Below are 19820 nucleotides of genomic sequence, written 5' to 3'. Positions count from 1 at the left end.
TAGGCTGGGTTTTAAAGGATGAACAGGAATCTTCCTGGCAAGAAGAAAGCATTGTCTCTGAGATAACAGCATAAACAATGTCAAGGAATTAGGAAAAGAAAGTGCTGATGGTAGCAGAAGAACGAGCAAGTCTTGCGGTTGGAGAATAAGATTCATGACGTAGGCTGTGAGGCCATGAACCTGAAAAGGGAGGTAGTGGTCAGACTGAGAAGGATTTGGCTTTTGCGGAGAATCACTTGCACAGATGTGTCTTGTCTGATGACGTTTATGCTCATGCTGAACAAGGCCCTTTGGAAATGTACAGAGTAGAGTTGTCAGGGGATGTATAATCGGGGACAGAGGTTAGTGCCTCATCTTCTGAAAGCAAGCTGTCTTCACAGATGTGTGGAGACAGGCCCAGGGGCAGAGCAGGAAGATTAGGTTTGAGACTGTAGGGTTGCCTAAGCGAGGGGCTCCAAATAGCCTGACCACCTGTGACTGTCTGGTGTGAGATATAGGTGTACCCTCGGAGCTCACTATGTGTCTGAGCTCAGCTACTGGCCTTTTCTCCAGCAGCCTTATGTAGAAATATCCCTGTGTTCCAGCATGGTAGGATTCCTACATATGTGTAGCATCTTCCAAAGTAGTGAGATCCTGGTCATTAAATACATCCAAATTCAGATGAATGTAAAAGAGGAATACAGTGGGGATTCCAGCATGGGCTGATGGAGAGTACTGTTGTAGCCTATGCTGTCTGATAGAGGTTCTCAGAGCAGAATTATACTATGCTGCAGAGGTCTGTGAAGTGAAGTCAGTACTGAAAAGGATTCTCTGGTAAGGACAGTCACCCTTATTCAAGTGCCCAGGTTAATCATCTGCCTTTTCTCTATATATTTTTATGGTTGCATCCCCTAGCCACGCTCTGCAGTAGGGAATCTTATTCCTCCAAGCAACAGCTGATGAGCTCAGTCAATGACCCATCTTACAGCTGAGGCAACTGAAACTTGTAGAGACCAGTGGGGAATGATCTAAACCAAGATGACTATAGCCATGTGGACCCATGCACTTGTGTCTCATTCAAGAGGCACTGGACCCTCTCATTATACTTCCCTAGGAAGAAGGGGTGCCCTGCTGGAACAGCACCTCCACAACTGCAGATTCTGGAGCACTATTTCTGTACATTGCTTCACTAGAGCAGATGCTCTTAAAATACATTAAATAAAAATATCCTTCGTGTCCTCAAGACCCTGTAATTGGAGCTGACCTGCTGTGATATGAACTGAGACAGTGTGCTGAGGGTGGAGGATTGGGGAGAATTCCACGGTGAAACTATGGAACAGGTAAGAAAGGGACTGTGGCAGCTCCATGATATTTGCACAAACTGATAGTGAGGTGCTGGTCACATCTCCTTGTGCTTAGGGAGGCCCAGCCTCCAGCCTGTGCTCTATTGTGTGGGCCAGGAAAGAGCACAGTAAGTGCATCTGGGCTAGCTGTGGAAGGTGGCCTTGTGGGAGGAAGTTGAGTGGGGATTCTGGGATAGTTTATCTAAGTGGAGTTTGCAAAATTGAAAGGAGAAGGAAAGGAGACAAGGTGTGGAGCTGAGCAGTTGCAGGAGGCAGAGCATGCTGAATCCCCCAAGGAACAGAGATACTGCTTCCTTGTTATGTACAGCAAGTGTCTGTTTCAGAGTCCTACCAAAAGAGCCCAAGCTCCAACTGGCTTTTTTGAAAAATGGGGCCAGGGAGATGTTTGTCTCACAAGACGCAGAAGCCCTAAGTAGTTCTAGACTCTGGGCAAGATTGGATTAAGGTGTCTAAGTGATAATCATTGTCTTACTCTGCTCAGTGACTTGTTCCCTTTATGGGTGGCCAATGGCCATGAGCATTTCTAAACTCTGCAGCTCATCAGACGTGCACCACTCTACCGAAAGTGCTACCAGAATTGGTGTGCATGTTGCTTGTTAAATTTCAGCACTAGGAGAAATGTAGAGTCCAATTTGTCCCCATTAGAACCCCAGCTGGGAAAGTGGTGCATATTCATGGGGACCAGGTCAGTTAACAGCACAAGAAAATTTCCACTAGAAGCAAGGGATGAATTCTGCTGCCCAAGGGAAGGAGGCTCAGGAGACAAAGGTGATTTTGGGACAAGACAGGAAATAGTCATAGGTGTGCAGGAACTAAGAGGACTGCTGAGGACACTTTGCTTGCATAGTACATGAGGGCCATGGTATTAGTCTGTTTCTCCCCACTCAATTTAATGCCTGTGTGTTAGACACAACAGCCTTCAGCTCAACGAAACATGTGATTTAACATTTGAGCATCTTGGTTACATACTAACAGCACCACTCAATACACTTCCATTTAGGCTCCTATAATGACCTCTTTTGCACATTTAGCTTCATTCCTTTCAAAGGGTGCTAGTCATACCTGGCAGTGGGTGGCCCACAGTGTGAATCTACTTATGAGATGTTTGTGAGATATTTGTCTCACAAGACCTGGAAGCCCTAAGTACTTCTGGACTCTGGGCAAGACTGGGTTAAGGTGCCTAGGTGATAATCTTTGTATTGCTCTCCTCAGTGACATTTTCCTTTTGTGGGTGAGCAGTGACCATGAGCATCTCTAAACTCAGCAGTTTATCAGGCATGCACCACTCTACCAAAAGTGCTACCAGAATTGGTGGGCATGATCTTGAGCAATGGCCTGGCTGTAGTCTTTCCATTTGTGGGAGAGCCAGTAACCCTGGGCATATCAGGCTGTTGTGGGGAGTCCATGTGACTGAGAAGATCATCATACTGGTCTGGGACCTGCTGTGGGGTTGGTGCTCAATGAATCTTACTGAATTCAGGGTAAAGAGTTCTCACTCTGAATGCCACCTACCTTGAGGGGGTTAGTGGTAGGGAGGGAATATATTTTTTATTCATCTATCAAGCTTGTCATTGTGATCTGGGGGTGATTAGTAGCAATCATGCTAATAGAACCACCTTGAGTCACCTGAAGCTTAGCGGCATGTGAGAGTGAAGCGGGTATATGTTTCCTTCATGTCTTCTTTCAACCATGTGAGTCAGAACACTATTTCCTGAATCTTAACCGATTTTTACCACATCCCAGACTTTCTGTTCACTTCCAGTTACAGCAAAGACTGTCTACTCAGGTCCAGTATAAAAATTTAATCTTGTATTCTGTGTAAAACTCCCTGCCCTCATATCATAGCCAATGCTAGACCACTGTCCTCAGGAGCCATGGGTGGGTAAGGGTGGATAGGTCTTGCCTCCTTGTTCCTTTTTCTCTTAGGTTTGGAGGGAATATGAAAGAAGGAATGAGGGGCATAGGCCCTTTACTTTTGAGACTGAACTCGTGGTCCTCCTGCAACTGACTGCCACCATACTTGATTCTGTTTCAGGCAGCCAAGTGGTGGCTTCCTCCTGGCACTTTATCATCTTGGAGCCCTTTCCCTAAGGAGCTGTTCTGGTGGGAACTTTCCTTGCCTCTTCTGTGTCTTTGCCAGCAGCACCCTGTAGGCTTTCTATAGCACAAGTCTCCTTGTTATGCAGACAGTAACCTTGGTTGGGTCACTGGAGCCTACTTGTCTCCTGAGGACTCCACTTGACTCATTAGAACTCACACACCTTGCCTTGTAGAATCATACATGTGCTTAAAACCAGCACCTTGTGGATGATGCTATGGTCTGCTACCAACTGGAGCAGTAGCCAAGCTTCTTTCTCTGTTGGCTGTAGGGATCAAGTGCTTGAATTGCTGAGCACTATGAACCCAATCACAAACAACAAATTCTCTAGACCACTGTTATTCTAGAGCGTGGTGCCCTGGAACCCTCTTCTCAAAGCAAAGTCTTTCACCTTTGCAATTTTGAGGTTTCAAAGGATGGAGTACTTCTAATTCTTATTATGTCCTCAGGCTACCTTTTCTATTGTCCTGTTCCTTTGTGTCAACCAAGTTCTCTGCTTCATCTTTGCAGTCTGCAACTTTACTGGAGCTAACTTTCTGATCAAACTCAAAACATTTAATTCATTCTGTTGATCTCTTTCCTCTCTGTTCTCAACATAGATCTCACTAAAAGCCCTGATTAGTAGCCAAACCACTGCCTTAACATTAGACTGCCTTGAAATTTTGTTCACTTGATTAATTAATCTACTGACCCTGATCTCATTCTCAGGCAAACTCTCTAGACAAGAGCGTAATGTAGACAAATTTTCTGGCAAAGCGTAACATACTTGGTCTGGAATCCAACAGGCAATGCAGTCCTTTTTCCTAACTGAAAGTTCCTGAGCCTGGGCTTTACCAAATGCATTTCTATCATCATTCTGGTCTTCTGAGCTCTAACCAGATTCTATTGTCAAGTTTACCTTACAGAATTATAGGTATGCTTCTTTAGCTGGTATACGCAAACTTTTTTACACTTTCCACAAGCCAGTTCCAAAGACCCTGAAACACAGGGTCAGCTACAGTTATAGCAGTGACCCCACTCCTGGTAACAAAGTCTCCCTTAGTTACTTTTCTCATTGCTGAGGCAAAAAACCCAATACTTAAAGGAGAAAAGGTTTATTTCAGCTCACAGTTTGTAGAGTGTTCAGTCCATAGTCAGCTAGCAAAGTAGGGTAGCATGACAGAGGGGCAGCATAGAGGAGAAACAGTCCATGGTGAGGCAATAAGAACACAATAAGCAGCAAGCAGCGAGCCTCCCTTTCCTTTTTGTCCCATCCAAGCTCTAAGCTTTCTGGGTGGAACCTCCCACAACCAGGGTAAGCCTTTCCTTTATCCATACCCAGAACTGTGCTAAACCAATCAGCAGAGTAATTTAGCACCTTACAACCTTAATCCCAGTATCACCCACTCTAGATCCAGCTAGCTCTGAAAAACCCCACTTATGAGTGTATGAGCCTTTGAGTGGGGACATTCAGATTCAAGCCATAATACCTGGTCACCTGTTGGTCCTGGTACTGCATTTTTGTGGACAGAATTTCCTAAGTCACATCAGTAGATACAATATCCATATCCACTGACTTTCCAAAGGTTCTCTAATCAAAGTCTGAACCCTTGCTCTGGGTTACTGCAAGCTTCCTTTGTTAAAAGTTCTTTCCTCATCCTTGAGCATCTTTTGATGGGAGGTAGACTATTCCCAATGAGGCAGCCTTTGTCATCCTGCTTACTCCCTCAAGCCCCTCTAGGCTGTGCCCTGATACCATCTCTTCCAGGAATGCTTCCCTGAGTTAGATGCTTGTGCCTAAGTTAGATGCTTATTCTCCCAGCTTGCAGGTCTCTGCCCACCCCTCTGTTAGAGTGCTGTGCATGTGGACATACAAACATCTGTTTGCTTGTCTATCTCAATAACTGAGCTGCATGCGCTGTGAACACTGAATACTGTAAAGTGCTTAATGTCCATTTAGAGTATGAACGGATTAGGAACGTTAGTATGAAGTACCTGGTATACTGCATGGGCAACATCAGCTGAGGTCTCTGTGTAGTTCAGAAGCCTTATCTCTCACTGGGTAGCCAAATGGGCCAAGGATGACAGAATTTTACTGTATTAAAATTATCACAGGTACATCCCTGAAATAAAGGGTATTATTCCAATATCATAAGGGTGGAACTAAAGTTTCGAAAGTAATAAAAATTGCAAGCCCTGAGCATTCTTCATGATGAGGTATATTCTAAGCTTCCTACTCATTTGATTAGGCTCAGTAAGCCTTTGAGGTAAATATCTTATTCCTGCTTTGTGTATGACAGTGCTGAGGTTCAGAAAAGCTAAAGACTTTCCCGGGTCTGCATAGCTGGTACATGGCAGCTGGGAAATAGAACTCAGAGGTCCAAAAAGTTTCATCACTATGCTCACTGCTCCAAGATAAGTCAAATAGTGACAGTGGCAATATCCAGCCTGATGTGGAAAAAATCCTCAGTTTGCATTTGTTGGACACAGAAGACACACTCCAAGTCATGTAAAGTAGAATTTCAAGTCTTTGATGCAGGATCACCAGTGAGTCTAGCTGGTTCTCAGGCAGCCCTGTTGGTACAATAGCCACCTGGCCCTCTCTTGACCTCTCTGCTCTGTAAGTATGGTCTGTATCAGAGACAGCTGAGCATGGCCTTGCCACATATGTGGAGGTGGACCTGTGATAGAAAGAAAGACCAAGCTGAGTGTTCTGGGCCTGGCCACACTACACAGATTCCTGCCGAGAGCACACCCCATTACCCAGCAACAGCACCCAGCCCCCACCCTCCACTGACAGAGCCCCAAGGCAGGCAGCGCTCAGATTCTACCCAGGATGCCCTACCAGTGCTCCCAGTCTCATTTTCTCTCTCTAAATTGCTTTCTGCTCAGCATTGGTCTTCCCCCTCCCCTGAGTCCCTGAATAAGGAATGCTGGTTACTATGGCAATGGGTTGGCTAGTGGAAGGAACTCAGTTCAGTAAATTAATTGCTGGACTTTTTGGGAACTAATAGCAGTGCTCTGCCTCCCAGGGACAGGGGTGTGGCCTATGTTATGCCAGCTTGGCAGCTAACCTCTGGAAATAGCTCAGGGCTGGGTGAGAGGAGATGGCTTAGTGGTGTCCCAGGCTGTGACCTGAGGTGGGTTGGACAGCATGGAGGAGACTCAGTGTCAAAAATTTCATGTTTTCTGCGCATCTGCTCAGGGGCCAGGTCCCTGGTGCATGCTTTGCAAAAATTATTTCTTGTAACTCACACTCAGCAACCCACGGGTCCCCATAAAGCAGAGATTGTCCCCTTCTATGAGTGACTACAGGAACTACTGGTTCAGTCACCACGGAGCACAGCCAGGATCCAACAACAGGCTGTCTCCCTCAGTGGATGTTTTGCTAATGAGCACCCCATTTACTCCTGGGTGGAAGGCTATTCTCTTCTCTAAATCGCTTCTGGATGATAGAAGCAGAGTGAACACTTCTTAACTCATTCTATAAAGGCAGCAGGCATCACGCTAGCACCCAAACCAGACAGAAACTTTACAAGCAAAGAGAACTTCAGATCAATATCTCTCATGAACCTGGAAGCAAAACTCTTCAGCAAAATACTAGCAACTCAAATCCAACAGTGTGTAAAAACAATTGGACACCACAGCCAGGTAGGATGTACTCCAGGGGTGCAAGGTTGGGTGAGCACCCCAGAATTAGTTTCTTGAAGGTTATAGATGGGCAGGCTGAGAAGACTGTTCTCCCCTCTGTGGGTGTTGATTGGAAGGAAGGCTCTCCTCCAGGCCCTGGCCTTGCACTTTGTAAAATCCTGGTCCTCTCTCCTGGGAACCGGGTGGACCATTGCTTTCTTGGTGATTAGCTCCTTTGCTTATTTTTGACCTATTTCTGCACTTCAGACTGAAGTAGTGCTCCCAGTGGATCCTGCCATCCAGAGAAACCAGGTTGTTGATGTGGGCCTGGGTGCCACATAGGACTAAGTCCTGGCTTTTTGGTGTTTAGCTGTGGGAAGACTACTGAAGTCCTTTGTCTCAGTTTCTTACTGAGTAAAATATGGCTAAATAATGCCTATCATTCAAGTTAGGTGGGTTTTGATGTCTCAAGTATTTGGAATGGATCCCGGCACTTAGTAGTGGCTCCTGGAACAAGATACATGTTAATGGCTAGTGGTGACCAGAGTATGGGCTTCGGTGCTACTGAGACATGATGCTAAGTCTAGCTCAGTCATTACTCATGGTATGCTATGCATTTAGGGAAGTTGTTTACACTCCCAGGTCTCCTGATCGTCATGGGTAGAGCTCTGACTCTACCCATGGGTAGATGGGTACCCATCTACCAGGGGTGATAGCTCTGACTTGTAGGATTTTTGTGATCTTAGGGTGTGTGCAAGACAAGTCCCTCCCAGGACATATAAAAGTCATGTATCTTTTCCTAAACCTTTCCCTAGAGAACCTGCTATCCTGAGTGCAGCTCTGTCTCAAAAGACATTCATTGACCTCAGATTAGACAGATAGTTTGACCCTATGCTGGGGCTTAGTTCAGCATAGATTTTCTCTGTAGGAGCTGGCTATCAGGAAATAGTGAGTTCTGAGACTGACATGGGAGACCCACTCCATGGGATTATTGTGCATACAGAAATAATGAATGTCTATGCCATGGACATACTAACTTTTGGCTTGCCTGGCCCTTCTTGAGTGAAGAGGAATTCCCTTAGGCCACATACAGAATATTTAACATAATTAATGCATGTATGTAACAAAACTTCCTTTATTTAAAATATTTTTATTATAATGTTAAAATAAAATAAGAATAAGCTCGTTTCATAATTAAATAAGAGGACTGCCATTTCTACTTAATAACAATCAAATGCCTATCATCACAGGCACACACAGGTGTAGGTAGTTGAAATCCTATTATTAGTAATGGTTGTTTTACAGCTAAATCCCATAAGTGCATGCAATGTCTGACACACACAGTTTTCCATTCCACTTGCTGTGCATGGGGAGCACAAGAGGTGGAGTTATTTCTTTCCCCTACAAAACCTTCTTTTTTGTCACCTATGCAGTCTGTACTCTAGCACTGCCTGACACTCAGTCATGAAAAATATCCCTAAAAGTACACAATAATGTGCAAAGTTTACAGTCTTGTAGGGCTACATTACCAGCTGTCTTGGACTGCATACAACTTCCAGGCTGTGAGTTGCACATGCTTGGTCTACACCAGAGAGACTCCACCACTGCCAGACTTTGCCCCAGTGGGACATCCTGGGACTGTGGGTCCCAGGCAGGTGGGAAAGAGTCAGCTCAGGGCTTTAATCCAGCTCTGGTTCACGTTAGTGATGGGACCTCAGGAGTGACTGAGGCCTTGAACTAAAAGCATTGAATGCAATTTTAGTATTTAGTTCATACAACAACTTACTGTGAGATGGCTCTATTATTACCTCCACTTTTGTTTCTATTGGGGATTGAACCCAGAATCTTCACACTGAGCTACAACCCCAGAACATCTTATTTTTTCTTTTGAGACAGAATCTCACTTTGTTAAGTTGTCCAAGTGGGGCTCAGGTTTTCATAGTTCCTGTCTCTGCTTCCCAGAGTGCCGGGATCACAGGTGTGCACTGCCATGCCCATCTCCACTATTGCCACTTTTTAGGTGAGGCCACGGAGGCGTGGAGTGACTGAGTCTCTGTGATCTCAGAGCCAGGGACTACAAGGGATTTGTACCTCCAGGCCCTCAAGTCCCTGCTCCTGACCCCAGGGAGCTCTACTTCCCTGTCCACAGGACCATGGATGCTGTAGCACTCCTGGTGGTGGTGATGGATGGTGGAAGCATGTAACTCTTCGAGGGAGAATCCTTTTCTGGCTTCCCAGCTTCTGGAAGCCACTGCACCTTCTCTTGCTCTGAATTCCTGTCCTCCTTTCACCTAGAAAGACCCTTTCAGTGACATTGGGGCTGCCCAGAAAACCCAGGCTATTTATACTATCATATTTTACTATCTCCTGAATATTAACCTTTATTTCATCCGTAACTGTATGCTGTGTAACAAGATCATATTTAGAAGGATTAAGATATGAACATCTATTTATTTTTATTTTGGTTTTATAGTAAGTACACATATATAAGGTGTGATCGAAATATACTGTGACTGTTTAGATCTTTGAAAAAGATTTTTTACTTTACGGTAAAAGACACAAGGCCATTAATCCTCTTCAAAATACTCCTCCTACCTTTGAACCCATTTATCCCATCATTCTTGCTACTTTATGAAGCAGTTCTGGGAGTCTTCTTTCATGAGGTTGTTTTTTTTTAAATGTGTGTGTGTGTGTCTTTATGTTCTGAATCAATTAAAAGTAGCTATAGTAATTTCTGTCAAATGAAAAACATCTTAGTGTGTCCTCATCCACTTTATTTACCACATCTGGTATTGTGCAATTTCTGCCTTTTCCCTAAAGTCAGAATCACCAATGGAAGGTAAATGTTTTGAATCTATTCAGGACATTGAGGCAGCTATGACAGTGCAATGGAAGAGGACTTTGAGAACTGCTTTAGAAGACAAGAATGATGGGATGGATGTGTTTGAAGGCAAGGGGAGTATTTTTGAGGGGGATTAGTGGTAATTTATCTTTTACTGTAATAAAATTTTTAAATTTAAGTATTCACTGTACTTTCTTAGACCATCACATGCATAAATTTCCATTTCAGCCTTTTAAGTGTATAAGTCAGTGGCATTAATTACATCCACATGTTGTGCAATCATGACCATTACCAATGTCTATTCCTAGAATGTTTTCATCACCCAGACAGAAGATAGGCCAGTCGTTCAGCAATCTGCTGAGCTATTTTCTCTTTTATACAGGTCTTTAATTTCTTTCAGTATTGTTTTGTAGTGTACCAGTGTACCAGTGTATACCTCCTTGGTTACGTTTATTCCTAAGTATTTTATTCTTTTTGATGCCATCATAAATAAAATTTTAAAAACTCTTTTCAGATTGTTTATTGCTGGTGTATAGAAATGCAGCCAATTTTTCAGTCCTGATTTTGTATCTTGTAACTTTGATGAATTTGTTTTTGAGTTCTAACAGTTTTTTGTGGGTTCTTTAGGGTTGTGTGCATATAAGATATGTCACATTCAGATAGAGAGCATTTTACTTCTTTTGAGATTGGTTGCCTATGCCTTTTTTTCTTGCCTAATTCTCTGGCAAAATACTATGTTGAATTGAGTGGTGAGGGCTCGCATCCTTGTCTTCTTGACCTTAGAGGAAAAGCTTCCTGTCTTTTCTACTGAGTGTGATGTCAGCTATTGACTTCATATATGCCCTTTATAATGCCTAGGAAGTTCTCTTACATTCTTAGTTTATGAAACTTGTAAAAAATCCTGAGAGGGCATTAGTTCTTGTCAAATGCTTATTTATTAATTTTTTTTTTTTTTGGTTTTTCTCCGGCACCAGGAACCGAACTCACGACCTTGCGCTTGCCAGGCAGGCGCTTTGCCGCTGAGCTAAATCCCCAGCCCCAAGAGGAGGGGTTTATTTATTAATTTTTTTTTTTTGTCAAATGCTTATTACATATCAGTTAGGATCATGATGGTTTTTACTTTCCTTATTCTATGGATGTGGTGCATGACATCAATTGATATTTTTGTGTTGAGGTGCCCTTGAATTCCTAGATAAGTCCTGGTATGTTGTTCAGTTTGGCTTGCTTATCTTTGCTAGGTAGTTTGGCATATATGTCCAGAAGGGATATTTATCTGTAGTTTTCTTTCTTTTTATGTATTGGGGAAGATATACAACAAAAACTCCTCTTAAAAAGTTGAGAATACAGCATGAGTGATGCCCAATTTCTGCAACCAAAGACGCTGTCAAATATACTGATAAGCAAGGATAGATGCTACCAGTTTATCCTCCTTGCCCGAATCATTCTTATTTCTCAAAAAGTGTTGGATCATAAGTTGCTTTTAATGTTTGGATTTGTTATCCATGGATATCGTAGAAAAGGCACAGTTTTTGCCCCAAACATGCTTAGGTTCAAATTTCAGTCCGTCCTCTAACCAAATGGGTGACCTGGAGAAAGGCAGGTCTTCTCTCCATCTCAGTCTCTCCCTTCCCCAGTTGGAAATGATTGTACCTTCCTTGAAGAGTCAAACGAGATCATGTAGTGATTAGAAAGTACAGGGTACACTGTAGTTAGCCTTTTACTTTCATAGCTGTCTGATGATGTTTGTGTTTATCTACTGAGTGACTCCCCGCTGTCAGAAGATGATGAGATAACATAAAAACATCAGACGCTGGCTATTCACCATTCACTCATAAATCTGATATTTCCTGAGGTGCTACTGAGGATTAGGACCTTTCCTAGATGCTGGAAAACCGGCATGAACAAGACAGACAAGTCCTGCATTCATACAGCATTTCAGGATGAGAGGGCCATGCACCAGCTCTTTGGGCTCAGGTTCTGTGTCCCTTCTCTTCCTGGGCCCTCTGATGCTTGAACCTGCAGATCTCACTGCTCTTACACATTCCATTTTGAGGCAGTTTTTCCCCTTCCTGTGGCTGCTTCCTGCTCTTGTTCTCTGTGGATTCTCATGCAAACCCTATGCTCTGTGTTCTTGTGAGGAGGTGACCTTCAGTGCCTTGTTAGGAGAAGTAGATTGAGATCAGATTAGAAAATTCATGTGCCTGTCCTGAAAGGCACCACACACCTGCCCTGCACCTGGCTTTCCTATGTGCCCTGCTCTGCTTTCCACTGGGCCCTGCAGTTCTCACTGCCTCTGAGGTTGCTGCCTACCTTTGGTCTGCCTAAATCCTGCTGAGCCATCTGAACTGCAAGTGGGAGCAACCTGGGAAGCCTGACCTTCTTTGAAATGATGAGATGATCTAATCTTCTCTGCTTCGTTCCTGTACTGCTCATGTGCTCCTGCCTTGTCCTAGTGTTCATGCTACCTGGATGTAGCAATCAGCGAGGGGTGTCCAGGGTGGGCTTCTTCCTGTATCTACCTGTCCTTAGCAGCTTGCATGGGGGAGGGAAACTGGTGAATATTTGTTAAAGGAATATAATGGTGGTGAAATCTATAAGTTGTTTTTCCTGCCTAGAACCTTGGCTTTAATAATGACATACTTTTTGGAAATGGACAGAGGGAAAGCTACTTTATCCCACTTATTGGAGAAGGCATGTAATATTCCTTATGATTAGTAACAGACACATAGGTAATCTTTACTACTGGTGGAAAAAATGATCAGGCAGCACATTGCTAAGTCTGCTCAAAGTAGAGACAGGAGCCTACATGGACAGTTCTATGCCCAGGCCAGTGGTCCAGATTCTGAGTTCAGTATTCCCTGTGACAATTGAGTTATCAGCATTTCTCTTCTGGTTTTTTTTTTTTTTTTCCTTCCTCTCAAATATGAGCATTAACAGAGCATCTGCTCTGGGCTGGGTTTTGTGCTGGTCACTGGGGTGGGGGGAGGACAGAGAAACCATTTGAGCCCATTCTTTGCCTGGGAAGAGCCCCAGGCCTTGAGGGAGACAGGCTCCTAGGCAGGTAACTGCAGCATGCATATGCACTGTGGCCAGGACCTGCCCCAGGTCATATGGAAACAAATATTTAAAATTCAAGTAAGGACATGACTCCATTCTATTGGCTACTCTTTTCCCAGCGAGGCATAAAAGGATCAGAGGAGAGAAAGGGGATGGGGACTAGCTCCTCCCTTGACACAGGCCCAGACGTAAGCCTGCACCCTTGAAGAAGACAAGAGAGATGTAACACAAGACATGTAAGAAGAGATGAGATAATGGTGCCTCTGTTTGGTGAAGTGAATCTGAAAGGCAATAACATATACAGTGGCCTTTGCTAAGTGTAAAGAGTAGGAGGAATTTGAGTTCTTTAGCTTGGTTCCCCAGAGGCAAAGGGTTGCTTATACAGCAAGGACATCTGGACTCCATGTAGAAGGGAGCTATTTCTCCAAGAATAATGCATCTTTAGATACAGGGCTTTTGAGCCAGGAGTGCTGCCCAGGGAAGGTCACTTGGCATGGGGAGGTCAGTTATTTGTCTGCACAATAGAGATGTCGTTGGCCACCCAAGGAGGTATAAGAATTGATTGATTATAGAGGTCAACTTGGGGATGGTCATCTCAGGATGGGACAGCAACCCATACAGCACAGACTGGGAGAATGTGTCCAGGCACACTGGCTAGAGAGTGGGTGCTTTTGAGGTCCAGTGGGCAGAGGCAGGGCTCCTAAGGTCGAGGATACCTGGGAGCTTAAGTTTTCAAATGTGCTCTCAGCTTGGTCTGTTTGCATTGCTATTTGTGCATGTATGTGACGGAGGTATGAGGGGAAAACCAGAAATATGTTCACCTGGGTTTGTCTTTGGGCTCAGGCCTGCTGATGTTTTTGTCACAGCTAATTTAAGGTTTTGGAGGTTTTGTTGTGATTCACTGGAACATTTTAAATTGCAATAAATTGTCACTGATGAAAACCTGAAAAGTCAACGTTAGTGATAAGAATGTAAAGAGAGAAATCACATACATCTACACACAGCTGTGCCAACGCGTGCGCGCGCGCACGCGCGCATACACACACACACACACACACACTCCCCCTCCCCTGTGGTTGTCCTTTGTATGTCCCCTGCTGGCCCTGGCCCTGGTGGTGGTGTGTGGCTCCTGCTGTAGTGGACATGCCAGTTCCTGGGATGCTTTTTCCTGGTCCACTGCAGTCACTCTGCTGATCACTGTAAATACTTACATCACACTGCTACTTTGTAAAAGCAGACTGAGTAAGTAAGTTTTTATTCCTCAACTTATTCCTTTGTCACTGGCTGGATATTTTTGTGTTTATTGGAATCTAAAAAATTATTCACTTATGATGTGAAGCAGACTAACTTGTCTGTCCTGTTGCTTTTGAGATCACCTCTCTTTCACTGTAAACATTGTGGTCTGGGTCCCTTGAACAGTTCTTCATCTGATCCCTTCATTCACAGATATTGGCTCAGCATGTGTGGAGGCTCTAATCCGTGCTGAGTTGGATCAGCCTGCCATCAGTCCCCAGGGATCCACTGTTCACTGGGGCAGACAATAAAACAAATGGGCAAGCAACAGCCTGCTGCTGTTAGAAGTCTCTCTCAGAGTTCGCTAGGGCCAGCTGAGGGTAGCGATTTGTCCAGCCAGTAAGGGAAGTGCCTGGGAAAAGCTTTCTGGAAGGACAGTATCCATGCTGAGAACCACCAGAGACCTGTGGATTTCAGGCAGAGGGAAAAATGTCCCATAGCAGCAAGAGCTGCTGCTGATACAAGGCTGGCATCTGTGGGAAATGACTCAAAAATCTGCAGCCACCAAATGTCACCTCCTGGCCCAGTGGGGACAGGTGTGAAGTCAAGGTTTGGGACTGTCCTAGTCACTTTCCCCATTGCTGAAACACAGCACCTGACACCTTCAACTTAAAGGAGTAGAGGTTGGTTTTGGCTCGCAGTTTAGAAGTTTCAGTCCTTGTGTGGTTGACTGGGTGCAGGCAGAAGTGGCAGAGTGGAAGCCTCTGATGAAAGAAAGCTGCTCATCTCATGGCCGTCTGAGAGCAGAGAGGGTCAAGGAAGGAGCTGGAAAGAGAGACACACCCTTCCAGGTCAGGCCCCCATGACCCATCTCTTCTGACCAGGCTGTACCTCCTAAGGAGCTAGCCATAATGCCCCAAAATCCTGTCATTTTCTAAAAGCCCCACTGATTAGTACATGGCTCTGGGGGCACCTGTTATATAACCCATAACAGAAAGGTCGAGCAGTGCAGGTCTGTGAGCAGTGTGCAGTAAGGAAAAGACTGGATAGCACTGTAAAGGGATCAGGTAGGGCCAGTTGTGGGGTACCTGGCCCCAGTGATGTGGCATTGGGTGGATGTAGACATGGTGAAGGAGTTTGTTTGTCACCTTTCTTGTCACTGGGACAAACTATCTGGCACCTGTAAGTTAAAGGAGAAGAGGGTTATTTTGGCTTATGATTTCAGAGGCCCGTGGTCTGCTGGCTCCAATTCAGAAAGCTCATGGTGGAAGTGCCTGGCGGAGGAAAGCTGCTCAGTCCATGGCACTCTGGAGGCAGAAAGGGAGGAGGTAGAGAGGGGAAGGGTCTGGGGAGGGACATACCCTCCGAGGCATGCCGTGCCCCCTGCCACCTTCTTCCTCTGCTGGGCCCCACTTGCTAACCACATTTTGGTTATGGACTCATTACTAGATGGATACACTGGTAAGATTAGCACCTCGTGAGCCTTTCACGTCTCTAGGTATCACTTCTGGATACATAAGACTCTAGGGGAACATTTTAGATCTAAGTCATCAGAGGGTAGGAACGCTCAGTTTTGCTCACTAGTTGGTCACATTATTGGCTGCATGCAGAGTGAAGAGGGGCCTAGAGGCTGGGTAGGGAATGGGGCTGCCTCCCTGCTTTGGGCGCCCGCTGCTCAGGAATGCTTCTCTAAGGATGTGTTCTTCACACAGGAGATGCTCCTCTAGACCCCACTGGGGTCTCTTCCTGGCCGAGACACGCTCATCTCCAAGGGCAAGGGAGCCATGGTGGGCCCCCAATGGAGCGCTGCGGCCTGTTTCCTCTGGATACTGCTGCTGTGGAGTAAGAGCGGCAGCTGCCAGGCCCAGCGGGCAGGTGAGCATCGCAGGGTGTGCTCTGGCTGGGGCTGAGCTGGCTATGTGCAAGTCTGTGTGTCTGTCAGTGTAGGTGTGGGAGGGGCCATCAGGGAGCTTGTGGCTGACTGGGTGTAAGGCTGTCAGCTGACCTGTGTGTATGTGTGTATGTAGCACCTGCTGTTCTACCCGTGAGTGTGTAAGAACCTGCTGCTCAGCAGGAGTGTGTGTGTGAGGGAGAAAATGAGTGTGTGTGTGATAGTTATGAAAAATGTGAGCAAGATAATGTATGGTGGTGTGAGTGTGGTAATGCATGTGAGAGTGTGTGACAGTGTGTGAGAACATGAGTGTATGAAGTGACAGGTGTGAGACTGTGTGTGAGACAGGCTGTAAGAATGTGATAGTATGTCAGTGAGAGTGTGAATGTGTGGAAGTGTGTATGTGATTTTGAGGGAGTGTGGAAGTGTGCATTTGTGTGGTGATGTGTGAGACAGTGTCTGCATTTGACTGCAGGTGCACCAGGGATAGAGGGAGGTTGAAGGATGGGGTCACACTGACCCTCTTCTCCCTCAGTCACCAGTGAGCTCTGAACCTGAAGCTGCACAGCTTTGTGGCTGGGCCTAAGGCACATTACTCTGTCACATGAAGGCTTTAGACACATTTTAGGGGAATGGACACATTGGAGTCCAGCCCATGAGGCTTAAGGACAAGAAAGGAACTTGTCTAGTGAGTCCGCCAGGGAGTGGGAATGCTTGCTGGAGATGGGAGGACTGCGGAAGGGCGTCTGCACTGGGACAGGATGGTTTTTCTGTCCTGCTTGGGATCCTTGCCATGGAAGAGGTGGTAGTCAGTGCTGAGGCAGGAAGGTAGGTGAAAACATGAGCCCCTCTCTACCCAGGACAACCAGCATAGAGACAGCAGGTGGAGCCTCGGTGAGGATGCCCCTAGAATGCAGACAGTGTCTGTTCCTTGATCCAAGGCATAAAATGTCATTCCACTCTTGCAGATGAGAACTAAGATAGAGACCCGAGACCCCAGAGGGCAAGGCAGTGAGAACAGAAAGTGTGGAGCAAGCACTGAAGCTTGCTCCCTGGGCCTCAGAAATAAGGATCTCTTTATTCCTTATGGATTACACAAAGTGCCATCACACACATTCCTATGCTCAGCTCTTCAGGGCGGACTAGCAGAACAGGCATAACAAGTAAGGACATCCAGATTTCCTCATGAGGAACAGGGGGCATCTCTGCTCATGGACTTAACCACAACTGCACAGTTGGTTCAATGGTGAAAGCTCCTGGGCTGGCCCTCTTGTGCCATGGTCTCAGGGTGCAACAAGGTGACCTGGAGGAGTAGGCACCTGCTAGGAGTGCAGGATGCTTTCCAGTAAGAGGACCCAGACCCAAGTCACAGCCTTTCTCCCCCATCACACTTAGTAGTCAGGTGCTCACAACCCAGGCTGCCCCCCGCCTCTAGAAAGTGTGCCTAGAGCTCCGAGCACCCCTGGTGAGGGCTTCTGAGCAAATGAACCTCCTGCAGCCCTAAAACAAATTTGCTGTAGGATTACAATCCACGGGCTGGGCCCTGCCTGCCCTTTAGCAGCCCTTATCCTGGACAGGCTGGGACGTCTTTGTCCCAGGGACAAAAAGATGACTTTTATGTCAAGGTCAAGGCTCCTAGGAATTATCCTTGAGACTGCACATGTTGCAACGTACTCCAGAACCTCTAATCCTGTTAAGAACAGTCCTACCTGGGCTGAGAACTGACTCAGCTGCTGGCACTGGATTTTGTTGTCACTTAGATTTTAAAAACTGGAGGGAGAGTTTTATGTGGAATATTCAAGAGCAGCATTGCCTCAGGTCATAGGTGAGCCATGTGCATGTGCGTGTGCATGTGTGTGTGTGTATGTGTGTGCATGTATGGAAACACATACAGCTCTATTTTTTTTTCTGGGTTTGAACTTTTTTGATTGTAGACATAAAAGCTAAAAATACCAAATAATGAAATCCATTCATAGTTTTGCTTGCCAGAGGTAAGCACAGCTGTTCCCACAGATAGCCTGCACAACTGTATACACACACACACACACACACACACATACACACACACACAGAGACATACACACACAGGCACAAACATACACACACAGAGTGAAGGTTTTCTTTCCAGCAGTTCTGTCCTGCCTTGCATGTTTTATAGATAGCTTTTCACCCCTGATACTGCATTGGAAAACATCTCTGCACAGGCAAGTGCATTCCTTCACAGCTGTCCTCTCACTGCGGTGGATGCCGAGCATTGCACTGGAGAAATCCATTGCAGTGATTATTATTCGCCATCCCATATGAATGATGGTGTAGGTTATTTCTATGATCTCTTGGTCATGTCCCTGTGATAGTTCTTAAACAAACATCTTATTTCCCCTCAATTTTTCTAATTTTTGGGGGGTAGATCACTAAATTTGGAATTGGTAGAGAGAAGGTATCCACCTTTATGAGGTTTTAAAGGCCTAGAGAGTGGTGTAACATATGCCATAGCCACTTTTACCTCAATTCTGGGGGTTGAATTCAGGGTTTTGCACTGAGTTATATTTCAGCCCTTTTTATTTTTTTGAGACAGGGTCTCACTAAGTCCCTAAGTTTTGCAAGCTGGGCTCAAACCTATGGGCTTTCAACCTCAGCCTCCCAGAGTGCCACTCATACAGCAGACAGAGGCCTTCCTCTCGTTCTCTGATGGCAGCTGGCAGTCCTGTGACCTGTGCCAACCTGATATTTTAGAAGCTTGCTCTTATTTTGCACCACCTTGTGCTATCCACAAGCTTGTGCTTTGTTTCCAGAGGGAGCTGTGGGTGTGGCTATGCTCACCTTCCAGGACAGTTATGCCTGCGAGTCTGCACAGCACTTTGGAGTTTAGAAAACACTTTCCTCATACGATCTAGGTATAAAATAGATGAGTAAGCCCTGCATAGGGTTGCTGTGAGGATGAGAAGAATGATATGGTCCCTTATTTGGGGTATAAAAACCCATTGCATATTTTATATAAAATTGGTGGTTATAAAACTGCAAGTACATGTTCATAACACATCATAAAACCTTTATTCATTTACATTTAAAATATACTTTAAATTTTGTATGACTTCTGATGAGGAAGTCTTGTAAATTACTTAAATATCCTGCAGGAGAGCATGGGTTGAGATTCACTGCCTTCACCCACACAGTGGACTCTGCAGCCATGGAGCCAGCATACTGGGGCTGGAAACCAGCATCTGGCACATTGCTGGGTTCAGGCATCGCTGAATGTGGCACTGTCCCAGTTCTATCAGTAGCTATAAGGAAACCAAACATGCCCGGGGACATACCTCGAGATATCACAGTGCTTATCTGTGTGGACAGGAAAGGAGCACTTCAAACAGTTTTTGATCAGCTGTGTATTTGAAATGGGCATGCACTGTTTGCAGTAGGTTGAAATAATAATAATAAAATGATTACTTTTTAAACAAAGTAAAACCGAAGAGATGGATGCACAGCGGCCTCCCATGGGTGCGAGGCATTTTAATGCAGCACCCTGCAGCATGAGTGAACATCTCGAACCTTGGGGAAGGCTCATGACGTTTGCCACGGAACAGGAAGCAGAGGCTCAGATACTTTCAAAGCCTCGCTTTCCTAACTGCAGCGCCAGGGAGAGGCAGAGCGGGTTGGGCTTTGAGACAGGGCTTTGTGGCACCAGGCCTTCAGGGACACGCCCTTTCCATAACCCGTTTGTCCTCTGCCCCTTCTTCCTCTGGCCCTTCC

At 45.5% G+C, this 19820-nt stretch overlaps 1 protein-coding gene across 1 annotated transcript in view; it reads left to right on the top strand.

Moving 5' to 3' along the window:
• Nucleotides 1-19820, top strand: part of Col22a1 (collagen, type XXII, alpha 1) — a gene marked incomplete in the record, with an annotated part of 274405 nt that overhangs the window by 6504 nt on the left and 248081 nt on the right. Inside the window, 1 exon segment of the mRNA XM_013521350.1 lies at nucleotides 15895-16057. Within this exon segment, the coding sequence (XP_013376804.1) occupies nucleotides 15967-16057 (91 nt within the window).

Source organism: Chinchilla lanigera, unplaced genomic scaffold (genome assembly GCF_000276665.1).
Source record: "Chinchilla lanigera isolate Chin_1 unplaced genomic scaffold, ChiLan1.0 scaffold00060, whole genome shotgun sequence".
NCBI lineage: Eukaryota > Metazoa > Chordata > Mammalia > Rodentia > Chinchillidae > Chinchilla > Chinchilla lanigera.
The sequence above is the reverse complement of the archived record's forward strand: the minus strand, read 5'-3'. Positions and strand labels throughout refer to the sequence as shown.